The sequence below is a fragment of the Marmota flaviventris genome, chromosome 6 (assembly GCF_047511675.1).
Source record: "Marmota flaviventris isolate mMarFla1 chromosome 6, mMarFla1.hap1, whole genome shotgun sequence".
NCBI classification, from domain to species: domain Eukaryota; kingdom Metazoa; phylum Chordata; class Mammalia; order Rodentia; family Sciuridae; genus Marmota; species Marmota flaviventris.
In genome coordinates this window covers 97,805,160-97,820,983 of record NC_092503.1, presented here as the reverse complement: position 1 = coordinate 97,820,983, position 15,824 = coordinate 97,805,160, and the positions used below count along the sequence as shown (strand labels likewise).

The following is a 15,824-nucleotide window of genomic DNA, read 5'->3' as shown; positions in this document are numbered from 1 at the left end:
TCACATAAGAAACTCTTTAAAAACACATGATTAATTTTCTGAAAAGGTAAACAGCAATTTGTATTCTTATTTTTATCTGGTGATAAAGCAGGCTTCCAAAAAAGTCTACTTATACTTTGACAGCACTTTGAAGTGTTCATAACTTGGAAGTATGGCTACCAATTCCTATGTGTTCATATCCAAGGAAATTATTAGGAAATTCCTTAATAATTTTCATATGCCACCAATATAATCACTCATAAGGGATCCTACATTCATTATAGGAAAAAGAAATACACTGACAATAGAGGTAAATGACAGACCTTTAAAGACAGCATTTTTAAAGTTGCAGGGAATCATGTTAAAGAATCCATCTGCCAACATCAAGTTTACTAAACAGGTATGCGTAACAGTCTACACAAAAAAAAATTCCTAAAGTTCTTTCATTAAAAAATTGTTTTGTTTTTATAAAGTTCACACATTTTTGGAGAAATAAAAAACCAGCCTTTCTGAGTCTGCCAAAACTCAAAACAAGAAACAGCACGTTATTATGAGAACCCTGCCATTAGCAAAGAAAGTAAACACTGAGTAATCCCAGAGAGAATGAATAAAGTCATTGAAGAATGAAGTTTTTTGACTAAGAGACTAAAACATAAAACTTCCTTCAGAATGACATAGTCCTTGCAGCACAAATGCAGCTGCATAATACAACAAGCTCTGAACAAGTCACCTCTTTTATCCTAATGTTTATATTAACACTTTAGTAGAACAAGGATCTACAAGGTTCTCCTTCATTAAAAGACTAGAATAAAGAAGATTGATTAAACAAAAAAGAGAAAAGGGAAAAAATTAAGAACCAGTGTGAAAAAATAATAGCTTCAGAGTCTTCAAACCTCTAGAGCTCTGGCCATTTTTGGTCTTACCATGTGCCCCCACTACCTCCCTGAGAATCCAGAAGAGGCTGGGCTCTGCTCTTACCTCTTTCTTTCTTCACAGCTCACAGATATAAACAACCTTTAACAACTCCCAGCTATTTTTCATATACAGAGGTTTTTTGTTTGTTTGTTTGTTTCATTCTAAAGGTTTCATTTCACTGTAACATCTCTTTTTTGTTTGGGGAACATTAGCAGAAAATTTCATTTCCATCTTGGGTTTGATTAACCAAAGAGCATTAGACTATCTTATAAGTGCAGAAGGCCTTGTTCCTGTATTATACTTTAGACAGTTGAGTATTAACTATTCTAACTTTCCTATTTTATAAAAAATCTTTTATTGAAATATCAGCCATGTAATATAATATATACTCGGGCTATGGTTGCTGCTCAGTGGCAGAGCACTTGCCTTGCACATGTGAGGCACTGGGTTCGATTCTCAGCACCACATAAAAATAAATAAACAAAATAAAGATATTGTGTCCATGTATATATAAAAAATATATATTTTTAAAAAAATAATATATACTCATCTTTTGTCATAAAAAGGGGGGCTACTTTGTTTTGTTATGTTATGATAATGTATTGTTTTCTAAATGATTAAATTATTGTGGATTCTAATTTTTATTTGTATAACTTTGTCTTCCATACATGTTTAAAAACAGCTTGAAAAGAAGTGAAAATGGAAGATGATAGCATAAATATTACACTAAAATAAAACCCAGAGAAGGCCACAAAGTGAAGTTAAAAGTAAAACCAAAAAGTAAAAATCACTTATATGCATGCACAGTATCCTTAATTTATTCAAAAACTATAAAGTCAAAAGGTATTAAAAACTCCTGTAATCCTAGCAACTCTAGAGGCTTAGGCAGGAGGACTGCAAGTTTGAGGCCAGCATCAACAACTTAGCAAGGCCCTACCCAAGTTAGTGAGACTATGCCTCAAAATTAAAATTTAAAAAAAAAAGAAATAAAAAGGCTGAGAACATAACTCAGTGATAAAGCACCCCTGAGTTCAATCCTCAGTGCCCCCCCTAAAAAAAGTATTGAAAAAAAATGACTGCCTCCCCCGCATCCACCACCCCCCCAAACAAAAACCCTAGGAATAAATCTATCCAAGGAGGTGAAAGACCTCTACCATGAGATACAATGACAACATTGAAGAAAGAAATTCAAGAACACAAGAAGATGTAAAGACCTCCCATGTTCATGGCAGAATTAATACTGTTAAAAATGCCATACTACCAAAAGCAATATATTGAATCCTCATTAAAATACCAATGTCCTAAAATTCATTTGGAAGAATAAAAGATCCAGCATAGCCAAAGTAATTTTAAGCCAAAAAAGCAATGCTGGAGGTATTAGAAAACCTGACTTCAAATTATTTTAAAGAGCTATAATAAGAAAAACTGTGTGGGACTAACATAAAACAGACACATAGACTAATAGTACAAAATACAAAACAGAAAGATAAACCCACATATGTAATATCATCTGATTCTTGACAAAGGTGCCAAAACATATATTAGAGAAAAGATATCCTTTTTTAACAAATGGTGCTAGGAAAATTGGTTATCTATGTATAGAAGAATGAAACTAGACCCTTATTTCTTGCCTTACACAAGACTCAACTCAAAATGGATCAAAGACCTAGAAATTAGATAAGAAACTATGCATCTCCCAGAAGAAAATACTCCAACATATAGATGCAAACAATGACTTTCTCAATAGAACCCCTAAAGCTTAGAAAATAATGCAAAAGTTAATAAGTGGGATAGCATGAAGTTAAAAAGCCTCTGCACAGCAAAGGAAACAATGAAGAATGTGAAGAGGGAGCATACAGAACGAGAGAAAATCCTTGCTAGCTACTCTCTTGACAGAGGACTAATATCCAGAAAATATAAATATATGTAAAGAACTCGAAAAACTTAACACCCAAAACACAAATAATCCAATCAATAAATGGGAAAAAGAACTAAACAGACACTTCTCAAAAGAAGAAATACAAGTGACCAACAAATATATAAAAATGTTCAATATCCCTCACAATCAAAGAAATGCAAATCAAAGCTACACTGAGATTCCATCTCATAGCAGTCAAAATGGCAGTCGCTAAGAATATCAATAATAAATACTGGAGAGGATATGCAGAAAAAGGAACACTTACACTGTTGGTGAGACTATAAATTAGTATAACCACTATGGAAACCTGAATGGAGGTTCCTCAAAAGACTAGGCTTGAAGCCACCATATGACCCAACTACACCACTCTTCTGTATTAATCCTAAAAAATTAAAGTCATCATACTACAGTGGTACATGCATAGCCATGTATATAGCAGCATAATTCACAATAGCCAAATTATGGAACTAGCCTAGATGTTGTTCATCGATGGGTAAATAATACAGAAAATGTGATTGATCTTTTTATTATTAATCCATTGATTAACAACATCTAGGCTGGTTCCATAGTGTGTACACACACACACACACACACACACACACAGAGGAGTTTTTTTCAGCCATTAAGAATGAAAATAGGTCATTTGCAGAAAAACGGATAAAACTTGAGAACATTAAGTGAAATAAGCCAAACTCAGAAAGCTAAGGGTCATGTGTTTTATCTCTTATGTGGAAGCTAGAGAGGAAAAAGGAAAACGGAAGTTGGGGAAAATCTCCTAAAAATCAAAGGCAAATCAGTAGAAGAAAGGGACAAGAGGGAGGGAGTAGGGGAGAGAAAGAGGAAACAATGTGGAGTGATATTGACCAAACAATATTGTTATATTGTGTGCATGCACTAAAATGTAACAACTAATACCCACTATGTACAAATATAATACACCAATAAAAATATTAGGGGGGAAATGGCTATTGCCATAATACAAAATAATTTTGGATAAAAGTAATGTTTTCATTTTTAACACAGCACTCTTTTAAAAAATAATCTCCCTACATTTTACACACACACACACACACACTCCTATACACATGCATGTATAGGAATATCTGAAAATAAATGTTAATATAGCATAAATATTCTCTACCTACACCAAGGGAATCTGTTCCAGTCCTCATATGCACTATTAATATATTAGGTCACATTAGAATTAAGTATGATTCTATGGGGAATTATGGTTCCCACAATGTTACAAATGGCTTAAGATTAGCACAAAGACTACTTAAGGCTCCACATCAAGATGCCAACCAACATACCCAGTTACAAGGAAAATGGAACAAAGACAAAATTTTTAAGGAAAGCACTTAGAAACACACAAGATGAAACAGTGACTAAAGTAAGCTAAGAGAAGGGAGAACATAAGTAAACTGAGAGAGAAGTGTAGTATGGACGCAATAGTACCAATCCTAAACAAAAAATGTGACAACAGCTGAGAGGACAGATGTGAGAAACACCAACAGTAAAGGTCCAAACCATGGTTCTTTTTTTTAAAGTATGAAAAAAATTAAGTAATGAAAATTCATAGGGTTTTCTAGATTGCTTCAGCTCCCAATTCACACTCAATAATTACTTAAGAGGAGAGAAATACTTAAGATTTTAGCTACTCAGCCAATCGCCTTTCTATGTTTGAGAAATTTTCTTTTTAAATCCTGGGGGGAAAGGAAGAATGTAAAAGTATCCTCACTGAGTGCTCTCAACAACCTCCAGCAGTAGGTTGTGTTATGATCCTGAACCTGGGCTGGTCACTGCTCTGTGCTGGCATTACAAACTGAGAACTAACAGAACATCCCATATGAAGCTGAGAACTAAAAATGAAGAAAATATGGAACTAAAAATGAAGAAAATATGGAAAAAAATTAGGCTTCTGGTACCAGGGAAAAGGATCATGATGATGGCAATACACATAAAGGGACACAGAGAGGATGCAAAGTGCATGTGTGGGTACCGACATGCCCAGAAAAATGAGGTGTAAGAAATAAGATGGAGCTCCAGGTGGTTGCCGAAACAGTACCCATGGACACATACATCCCCATGTCTCCACACTTGGAAGGGTTTAGGGCCCCAAGCCAGATAAGAATAGAGAGGAAGCCCTGCTTACCTAATATTTTAACAAGTTTCTCTCCCTCTCCCCCAGGTAATTCTCATAAGGCAAGTTTGGGAACAAAGCCATGTTAGAATCCTTCATCTCTAATAATTCTTTGATTTTCTTTTGAGATTATAAACATTTTGTATAGGAAAAATAATCCACAAAATACCGTCATATGACCATGTAACAAAACAAAGTACCCACAAATACACCTGCTTAGTGCCTTACGCCCTCAATAGGAGACAGTGAACTTATCCAGTGTTTATTTTTATTGTTTAAATCCAGAAGAAAACAATCAGTTAGTGTTGGGAGGGCATAAGGTTTTGTGTTGGCCTTATTCTGGAATGCATTATAAAATGACAAAGTCTAGAGAAGACAGCATTTGGTCATAGGTATTTTTTTAAAAATCAGAATAAAAATACAATTTAATTATCTAATTTGAATTATCTGATCATCTGAAAAGACCCTAAGTAACAATTTACTATCTCAATTTTTTTAAAGGACAATATAGAGTATGGAATGGTGGTAACCAAGGGCTGGGTAAGAGGGTGTTAGGAGTTTAATGGGTACAGAGTTTCAGTTACACAAAGAGAGTTTTGAAGATGACTGGTAGTGGTGGTTGTATAACAATGTAAATGTACTTAATGCAACTAACTGAACTGTATACATAAAAATGGTTAAGATTATACAGTTTATGTGTATCTTAGCACAAAACTATTATTAATTTTTAAAACATGATTTTACATATTGTAGAGAAAAGACTATACTGAGGTTGGGAAAAAATAACAAAAATCAGGTGTCTGTGTTTTAGTCGTAACTTATTCTTGGTTTGACTTTGGAGACACATCATGCAACCTATGTCTCAAATCCTCCTATGAAAAAATGAAAGTCAGGAATTACAGAAGTTAGAACAAAGTTACCTAAAATTCGAATTACACCTAGGGAACATCTGGAAATGGGTGTGGACATGGCAGGGAGGGCATTATGGGTTGTTGCTGGCATAAGGTTTGAAGAATCCAAATGAATGGCTTAAGATCTCAAGAGAGGATTTACGGCAAAGCAGTTGTGGAAATAAATATATACAACAATGTATTCAGGCTACTAAGAGGTATCTACTCACCCAAAAGCATGCAACAAAAATGCAATCAGAGAAGACATAACCTGACACTTTGGTATGCTTCATATACAAAATTCCAGTCAACAAATTAGCAAGTTCATTCATTTACTCACTCAATACTTAATTATCAACCATGTACCAAGCAATGAGGCACTGAGAATATAATCCCTATATATATGGAGAGCTCAGAGCTCTCCAAAAGGGGGTCCCAGAGGGCACCAGGAGAAAACCTGAGGGAAATGCATGCACACATTCTGCAGATGAAGGAAGCATGACTATAAGGAGCCCCATGCATAGTCAAGGAGTCAGCCAAGGGAACATGGTGAGAGGTGAGCTAGAGGGTGGCCAGGTGCCAGGGAGAGGCCAATTCTCATGAATTTCTTAAAGGATTGTAAACTTTTTTCCTAAGAACCTTGGAAAGCCATTAAAGTGTATTAAGGCGGATTAAAAGATTAAATTATCAGATATGTGTGGGATCAGATGGAGGAGAAATTTAAAGTGGTGCAGATACCTCCCATAGAATCCAGCTAGAAAACCATGATGGCTTCCAGAAGAATACTGTAGCAATGGGGTGAACTAGAGAGGTCAGGAGATATTTAGAAGGTCAAATCCACAGAACTTCATTCTATAACCTTGATTACAGAATGCAACCTGTGTCTCAATAACAAGACTACAGGCATAGATGAGAGAAAATAGAAAAAATGTTAAACATACAACCTTGAACCTCTCAACACTTACAGTAAGAGAATTTCCAAAGAAAGAAATGCTCAACAGTGTCAAATACAAAGTAGTAGTATGAGGGTTGAAAAATGTCTACTCTTCTAGCTACATGGAAGTCACTCACGACCCTAGAAGTATTTTAGTGAATTATGAAGCCAGAATCAAATTAGAGTGAGTTGAGGAATAACACCAAGTGAAGAAATGAAGGCGGACACAGAAAACTCTTTTGAGGAATTTGAGAAGGGAGTAGTTGGAAAAAAGCCTGGTATGAAGGCAGAGTGTTTCTGTTGACTATTTTATTAACAGAAGAGGTTTCAGCATGCTTAAAATCCAAGGAGAAACATCTCCTGAAGGGAAACGTTGAATATATATGAGTAAGAAGGTTTCTGAAGCAAAGGCTGAGAAGAAGCCACAACACAGCAAGAAGGGACTGGCTTAGGATAGGGGGGACAGAACATGGCTATACCGAACAGGGAGCACAGGTGATGAGGATGAATGCAAATGAAGGGGGATTTCAACCTTTGAGAGCAGGAGGAAAGATTTCCCACTTCCTTTCTTAATTTCCCTCAGGGCATCTAATAAGGGTGAAGAAGAGATACAGAAAGAAAGAATGATGTGAGGGAAGGGGTCAGTAAAAGACAGGAAGACTACTGGCCAGACCAGTCCAGGCTGCTGCTGCTCAAATTCTATGAAACCAATCTACCCTGAAGTGTGACTTTCTCCAGCGTCTTTCACTTCTGGGGACATGTACGGACAAGGCAAATGGCTGGGCTCACACAGTCTCAAGCTTTGCTGGGGAAACAGTATATACTCAGCAGTTTGCAAAGAGCAATTGAAAGGAATTCTCTGGAAGTTTAAAAACAAAGAAAACTCCTCTGGAATTACCTGGAGAGCAGTCTTAAAAACCTCCTCTATCCTCCAGAACACAAGCCGCTCACAGACACATGAAACAGCATATATCATGTATCATCAGCTCTGCACAGAGCACACAATGAGAATACGCATTCACATGCCTCACTGCTGTGACAGCATAGCAGTTACCATAACAAATTCCTGAACATGACTGCTCCGACTAAATCAAGTTCAGACTTAGCATATTCTTACTGCTTTTATTGTTGCAACAAGCATCTCACCTACTCTTCCCCCTCCCCCCCAAAAAAAAATTCTGTAAAGCGGTCTCCTCCCTTTTATCCCAGCAAATAAATATGAGCACATGGAAGACCCACACATAGTTACGTAACAGGGTGTAGACATTCCTCTATGCTCATATTTGGGCACATATTGTTGAAAGAAATAAAGCCAAGAACTCCAAGGTGGCAACAAGCTATTAAGATAATTTCCCCTTGTTCTCACAACTAGATGTCTCAGTTTATTTCAAATATTCTTCCGTTTTCTTCCCTACAAAGACACGTTCTATTAACAACAAGGCAGAGAGCAAAGAGTAGAAACACTATAATTTACAGAAAGCTTTATTCAAGGGGTATTTCAAGGTTGGAATCTAACAACCTCAATAATTAAAAGATAATGAATTGTGACTTTCAATTCACAAAGAATGATCTAACTCCTAATAGTCTCCTGGACTTTAATAAATATAGAATACTGGTTTTGACTGAGAAGTAAATCTTCCAGTACCTGCATTTTAGTGAACTGGTAAGAGTTAATTTTAAGTAAATCTTAGGGACTAAGGGGATAAATACCCCTGTCCAAAAGAGTGAGGGGAGGATCAACTTATTTTCACTCTGAAAGAAAATAAAGTCTTAAACTATTTTTTAATACATTTACTTATTTATCGTTATGTGATGCTGAGGATCAAACCCAGGGCCTCACACATGATAGGTGAGAGCTCTATCACTGAGCCACAACCCCAGCCCCTTAAACTATTTATACCACAGAATAAGATGAGAATATGAATCTATAAATGAGTCAAAATAAAATAAGAGTTCAAAAAATATGCAGGCCTTTGGAAAATTTATAAACACCTGCCAGCCATTCTTCTAACGTAAGAGAAATCTGATGTAAGAGAAGGGTAACAGAATACAGAAGGGAACTGGGATGAAGGATGTGTGCACGTGGGGTTTGATAGCAAGGAGAGGTGTCAGTCAAGGGCCATCCTGAGCTCCCAGCCAGTGCCCCATCTTTAGTGCATCCACAGCAGGACAGGGAGTGGGAGTACTAATGCTCATCAACTGGCACAGTGACAGGCAGGTACGCTCACATACACTACATCAAGACAACCTCCACTGCTGGCATTCTAACTTTTTAAATAATCACATCACTCTGAAATATGCCTATTTATTTAATCATTTTGCTCCCAAACCCTTTTTCTTCCTCCTGGGGAACTGGGGATTGAGCCAGGGCCTCACGCATACACTCTACTACAGAGCTGCATCCTTGGCCCTTTCTATTTTGGGAGGCAAGACACAGTCTCATTAATCTGTCCAATCTGGCCTCGAATTTGTGATCCTCCTGTTTTAGCCTTCTGAGAACCTAGGATTACAGGTGGGCACCACAGTGCCTGGCTTTCCCTCCTTAACTATTTTAACACACTCATGTTTATACCAACAGCCTGCACACCAAGCACAGTGAAAAAATAAGCCTGCAATTTCAGCTCTGGTACATCTTTAAAAGCTGAATTAAAAGAGTAAAGTGAAAGAGAGAAAAAAAAAAAAAAGAATGGGATTTAGACCTGCTAGAAAACCATTAACAAATCAGGAAATGTATCTTTCTTAAAGGCTTCATGAAGGGGCAGTGTGGTACAGAGGAAGACAATTCAGAAATAAACTTTAAAAATTTACAGGTAATAAATAATACCCTTTATCCTAGCAATTCCACTTTTAAGGCCTTACCCTACACAGAACCCAAAGTTCAATACAATGTTTCCTATAGCAAGAAACAACATAACATACATCAGTAAGATACTATAAATATATGTTACATGCATACAACAGAATACTATGCAGCATTTTTAAAAATCACAGATAAAAGAAAAAGCACAACTGTGGCCAAGGAGTGCCTACCCTGGAAACGGCTACTGGGTTTACCAGGCTTCCATGAGCAAGAGAGCCTTAGACAAACCACTTTCCTGTTTTAGCCATAAAGCTCTTTCAGTTATCTGCCTCAAAAATGGAAGTAGGAGAATGTGGGTTGTACCTTCCTTCATAACTGTAACTATTTCATTCAATAATGTGATTTTAGGATTACAGGGAATTTCTGTGAAGTAATCTGTGCAAGAGAGCCAGGAGCACAGAAAGAAAGAAAGATACGCAGGCATTTTCTCTAATATTTATATGCCAATTTATATCTCCTAAATTGTTAAAATATAGACACAATAAAATTAGTGACCAGATGTGAGACACTAACTCTCACACTTCACCTGGACAAATGCATTACATTACACGCAGCAGGCATTAGCTCTTCAAGGATTTTTAGATATGATAATGGTTATAAGTACCCTTTTCTGTGGAGTTCAACCATCGTGAGTTCATTTGGTAAAGTAAATAAGCAATTTGATTTTGCTTCACAAACTGAAACGCCACAGAATTTGTAAAAAATTAACAACTTTCAGAGCTGTGTTTGTGTGTGTGTGTGTGAATGTGTGTGTGTCCATAAACCACGCTCATATGTCTGGATTCTGCTGCCTCAGGACTGAGGGACTAGTCTACACTAATCCAACTTCCTGGAAGAACATTTCAAACCCTAAGGGGCCTCTTCCCAGCATTAAACCAGTTCAATCCAGTTTAGCTTCTAAGGTGTGACTGAATCCCAGGAGGTGAGTGAATCACCAGCCCACAGATATTATTAAACAAGATGACTCTGACCACCGCCTCAGAGTCTAACTTTCCCAATTAAAGAACTTTAAACATTTAATACAATGAAATATAATGGCCCCATTAAATTCTAATTCAAAACAAACAATGAAGAAAATAATTGCTACTCAATTACACACTGCTTAATTAGAAAACATTTAAATGGCGTGCTCTTGCACATGACCTATTCCCAAAATTTCCAGTCTAACTTGGCAAACATATTTAAAACATGCCTATGAAAAGAATGCCAGGGGCCTTAAAAGGAGGTTCAAATAAATAATTTAAAAATAAGAACAGGCAGAAGAAACTAGTGAGCAGAAATAATCTCTCTTCAAAATCTACCCACTGGCACCTTGGTCCCAACATACAAGATGTCTTTCTATACCACCACCTCAGGTTCTCACGGCCCTGCTTCACATCTTGCACTGCTCCTTCTGGCCTGAGGTGCACGGTCATGTTCACGCCCGCTCAGGCGGACATGCTTTAACACTGAGTGATGCTGTGCTGCTGCTTTAGAACCTGGCTTTCATTAGGTTCTAGGGCAGAGAGCCACTTGGAGAGGCTGACAAAAGTTAGAGGTGCTGAACTTCACACTGGAAGTCAGAGCTTGATCTCAGAACAAAATAAACCAATTTTACTGTGATGCCTGAGCACACCCTTAAACAAGGGCATGGTTGAACCCTCTGCTTGTAACACCTATGCTGAAGGACATTCCGTACTGAGTTTTATTTCTCTATACCCACCCCAACTCTTGGTGACTTGTTAGTCCACCCGGGTTTAGAGGAAGCCTTGGCTATTACATCTTGGTTAATTCTTTTTCATCTCTTGCTTTTAAGCTACTTAATAATCAAATGCTTCTGTGACACAGCCTTTTGATCTAAATTCACCAAATCCAATCTTGCCTATTATTCTTTTGAATGAAAGCTAAGGTTATAGACAATAGTGAGGCTTATTTTAAAAAATCTCTTTACCCATGTGATCTGCAGTGAAAAGATTTTATTATGTACTAAAGGAAATTTAAACTATATAAACAAAACAAGCAGAAACTAGTACAGGTATGTGGTATATTCATCATTTGAATACTTCCTATTGAAACTGAACAAAATAAATATAAGTTCCTAGAAAGAATCAGGAATAAAATTACCTAACACAGATTTAATGGGAAAACAATGTATTCATCAGTGATCATTTACACAGAATCTACAGAATAATGCCTTATAATCTCTTCCACTAAATCATATTATTTTATCATTCCTATGACCCATTGTATAATCAAGGCACTTCATCTCTTTAGAATAACAGAACATACTAAAACTGCACAACAGATCATTCTTGACTATGCTCTTACTTAGGCTAAATATTTTAATATTCTTTCATTATCTACAGTTGTCCTCACTATAAGAATTGCTAATATTGTCCCTCATTAATTTCTAACAAGGAGAAAATACCCCAGCTGACAGTTTTAAACATGTCAAGTCATATAAGTTCATTAATAATTTTCATGTTTATCTTTACTAAATATCTTCAAAGTTGCACTATCACAGTTGTTCTCCTAACAGTTCCATTACTTAAAATCTAGTTTGCCTAAATGAAATCATATAAGTAGTTACACAGAAGTATATGAAGGTCTGAGAATCCAGAGCAAGCACTTCCATCATTCAAAAGGTTGGGATGTTGAATATGTTAGTTACCATTTGAGCCTCAGTTTAATTGATAAAATTGGAGACACACTCTATTTCATAGGATTGTGGTTATTTAAAAAGCTAACTTATATTTTTAAAAACTGGGACAAAAACATCTACATGGGCTAGGCACAGTGGCTAATGCCTATAATCCCAGCCATGTGGGAGGCCAAGGCAGGAAGATGGCAAGCTGGAAGCCAGCCTCGGCAACTCAGTGTGACCCTGTCTCAAAATAAAATAAAGGACTAGGGACATATCTCAGAAGTAAAGAGGCCCTGGGTTCAATCCCCAGTAAAAAAAAATGAAAATAAAAAAATGGGGCTAGGGTTGTGCTTAGTGGTAGAATGTTTGCCTAGTATGTGTGAGGCACAGGGTTCTTAAGAAAGGACTTTAAAAATACAGTTCTACAGTTAAAAGGTTTCTTCTATTGAAAGAAACCACAGAAATACTACATGAAGCACAGGGTACCCTGACCGAATTTTAGCAATAAAGAAATCACATAAACAATTCAACTTGATATGCAGTATTTTTACCAGGAATTCAAACAACAACAACAAAAAAAGCAAACTAGGAAAACCAGAATTCAAAGTTAAACAGTTTTCTAACATGATCACTATGCCAAAGTAAAAGTTCAAAGCAAATAATATTAACAAGGTTCAAATTCTCACCTAGAGCAACTGAGCTCTATAACATTAAACTTCCCTAAGACATTTTATGACCTTTGACATACAGAGTGACTTATTAAAGCACTTAGAAGAAAAATATATAGCAAATATATGCCAATTTGTTCCATGATTTTTCATGAGTACTGAATAAAGAAGTCTCAGAAACTACTGATTTTAAAAGCAGATGATTTCAGAAGAGCTTGCTTCTCAAAAATGTTCTGATTCTACCTTAAACATTTCAAAGAAGAGAGCAGAGAACACCCTTAAAGATGCATCTTGATATAAGTCCCTTAGGTGTTACAATCAATATGTTTCTATTCAAAGGCTATGAAGATTTTTATCATCCCATGTATAGAATGTGACCAGCTACATAGTCCCCGTGTGCAGTATGTAGTGTGACAATGTGCAGTGTGACAATGGCAATGTCTATTCACTAAACCCTCTTGGCTCTGAGTTACCCAAGAGGATCTTTGTTTTGAAAAAATGCAGGCATGTTGATCTTGGTTTTTCTTCTTAATTCAGCAACCTACACTCACCTCTACTTATGTTGTTTCTTAACAAAAGGGGACAATTATAGTGCTTAAAAATAGGAACTCTTGGGTGTGGGTGCATGAAGGATTCATTACTGTTCTGTAGATGTTGAAAATTCCAACATAAAAAGGGAAAGAGAGATGAAGGAGAGAAAAATTATGAATAATGCGACCTTGGCAGGGTGCCTCATCCATAAAATGGGATGATAACAGGTTACGCTTCATGGGAATGGTAGATTTGATAACATGTAAATCACTGAACTTCATTAACATAATTATTATTTTTATGATGATCAAATAAGTTTGTTAGTTGAATGAGTTTATAGCTTAGGTTTAGTCTATTTAGGAATATTTTCAATTCTTTGAGAAAATAAAACAATCATTATAAAACTAAGGAAGATAAATGAGATCAAGAAATACATAGTTTTCAATAAACATTTTCTGGGGCTTGAGCTTCTCATAGCTAATAAAAGTATGGGACTTTTCCAAAGCAATGGGACTTGTGGTCAGGGCTAGAAGCCTGCCTAGGTTTGAATCCCAGGTCTACTACTTGTTGTTAGCTGTGTTTTAGGCAAATTATTTATTGTGCATTTTGCATTCTGTCCCTTAACTAGGAATGAGGACAACTGAGATATTTTGAGGATTAAACTAGTTAACAAATATAAACTGCCTGGAACAGTGCTGGCAGTTAGTGCTATGCTAAGTGTTAATATGGATTTAGTTCTTAAAATTTTTCACCAAAAAAAAAAAACTGCTTACCACCACAAAATTGACCATTGTTAAGCCTAGACACTCACAAGAATAACTAGTCAATTAGGTGATTATGATTTGAAAACTTCTGAGCTATAAATCTGAACTAAACACTGTCCCATTCATCAGTACCCTGTACATACATTCTATGTCATCTACATGCAGATTCTACATAGCAGAGCTGCCTGCTAAGTTACTGGCAAAATTCAAATGCAAACTATAGCTAGTTGGTCTGCATGTATACACTAAAGATTAGAACGATGATTTCTAAGTGATGGGAATGTGATATTTTTAGTTTATTTGTATTTTTCTGCCATGCAGATGCATTGTTTCCATAACAGGTTATTTTAAAATTTAGAAGTTAAAGAAACATGCCTTATGTTTGTATAGGGAAAAAAACCCCACAGATTCCATACCTGTATTTATGAATGATGGCATTAAATAGTTTTCCATCTCTCCAGCAGGTAGTGAAATTTTCACACCGTATTCCAGCATAACCCTCTGTTGCCTGTTGTGTCCACAACAGCAATCTCTCTTTTGCAGACATATCCTCTGACTCTCCAGTGACATGGATATCAGATATCTAAATATAACAGAAAGTGTTGAACCATTAGGAAGGAAGGAAGTTAATGCAGATTACAAACCTACTGTGTGCCAGGCACTTCATGAGTACTGTTTTCCTTAGTCCTCATAACTTATTTAAACACTAAATATATTTCCCCATTTTACATATAGGAAAACTAAGTTTCAATCAGGTTAACAGATTTTAAAAGTTATTTGTGTCCAAAAACTTAACTATACCAAAACATCACAGTATTGGAAAATTCTACCTTCTTCTTTGCTAATCAGTTAAAAAAAAAAATCCTTCAGCAAATGTTTTTTCCAAATGCAAACTGATCTGAAGTAAACCTATAAATTACTCTGCACTACCACCTGCTGAGCAGAATTTGAGCCAACAGGTATTCTGTGTGAAGAATAGAGAAAGAAATAGTATATTTTTAATTATATTATATAACAATTTGGCTGCAAATCTCTAATTTTCTCAAGAGTCTTGCTCAGCTTGTTCAACACAAAACTTTTCAACTGATTTCCCCTACATTTTTTTTGTTTTCAATGTTTTTTAAGCTTCTTCCATCAAATAATAATATAATAACACTCGTGAGTGTTCATGATTTACATTTTCCAAGAGCATCACTTTGAAAAGGGTCCTCCTTGGCCTATTGATAATTACACTAAGGCACAAAGTGACTTTACCAGGAATTGCCAGTAACTCCAAAGCTGGGATTAATACCAACAACTGCTCCCTCAGTCAGAGCAAGATGCAGAGCCAAAAGATCAAGAATGTAAGAGGCAAGCCAGAATCAGGATGGGCAAGTAAGGAGACTGGAATCAAGGCGTAGGGAGGGAAAAATAATTCTATAACAGGAACAAAATCACTAGACCAGAGTCATGTGATATGCTTCTAGCTCTGACCACAAGTCCCATAGCTTTGGATAATTCATGCCAGGTCTGTGAGTCAACTTCCTCATCTATAAAATGAGGGAGTAGGAAGCAAAAGCAGATAACATTTAAGGCCCTTTTTGGTCTAAAGTCTTACTGAGA

The 15,824-nt window shown here is 36.3% G+C and overlaps 1 protein-coding gene across 9 annotated transcripts in view; it reads right to left on the bottom strand.

The window, feature by feature from the left end:
• The window catches only part of Dst (dystonin), a 441,140-nt gene that overhangs the window by 177,192 nt on the left and 248,124 nt on the right, over window positions 1-15,824 (bottom strand). For all 9 annotated transcript variants that reach the window (XM_071613304.1, XM_071613301.1, XM_071613307.1 and 6 more), the window contains one exon: window positions 14,639-14,805. In XM_071613304.1, the coding sequence (XP_071469405.1) occupies window positions 14,639-14,805 (167 nt within the window). The remainder of the gene's footprint in view (window positions 1-14,638; window positions 14,806-15,824) is intronic.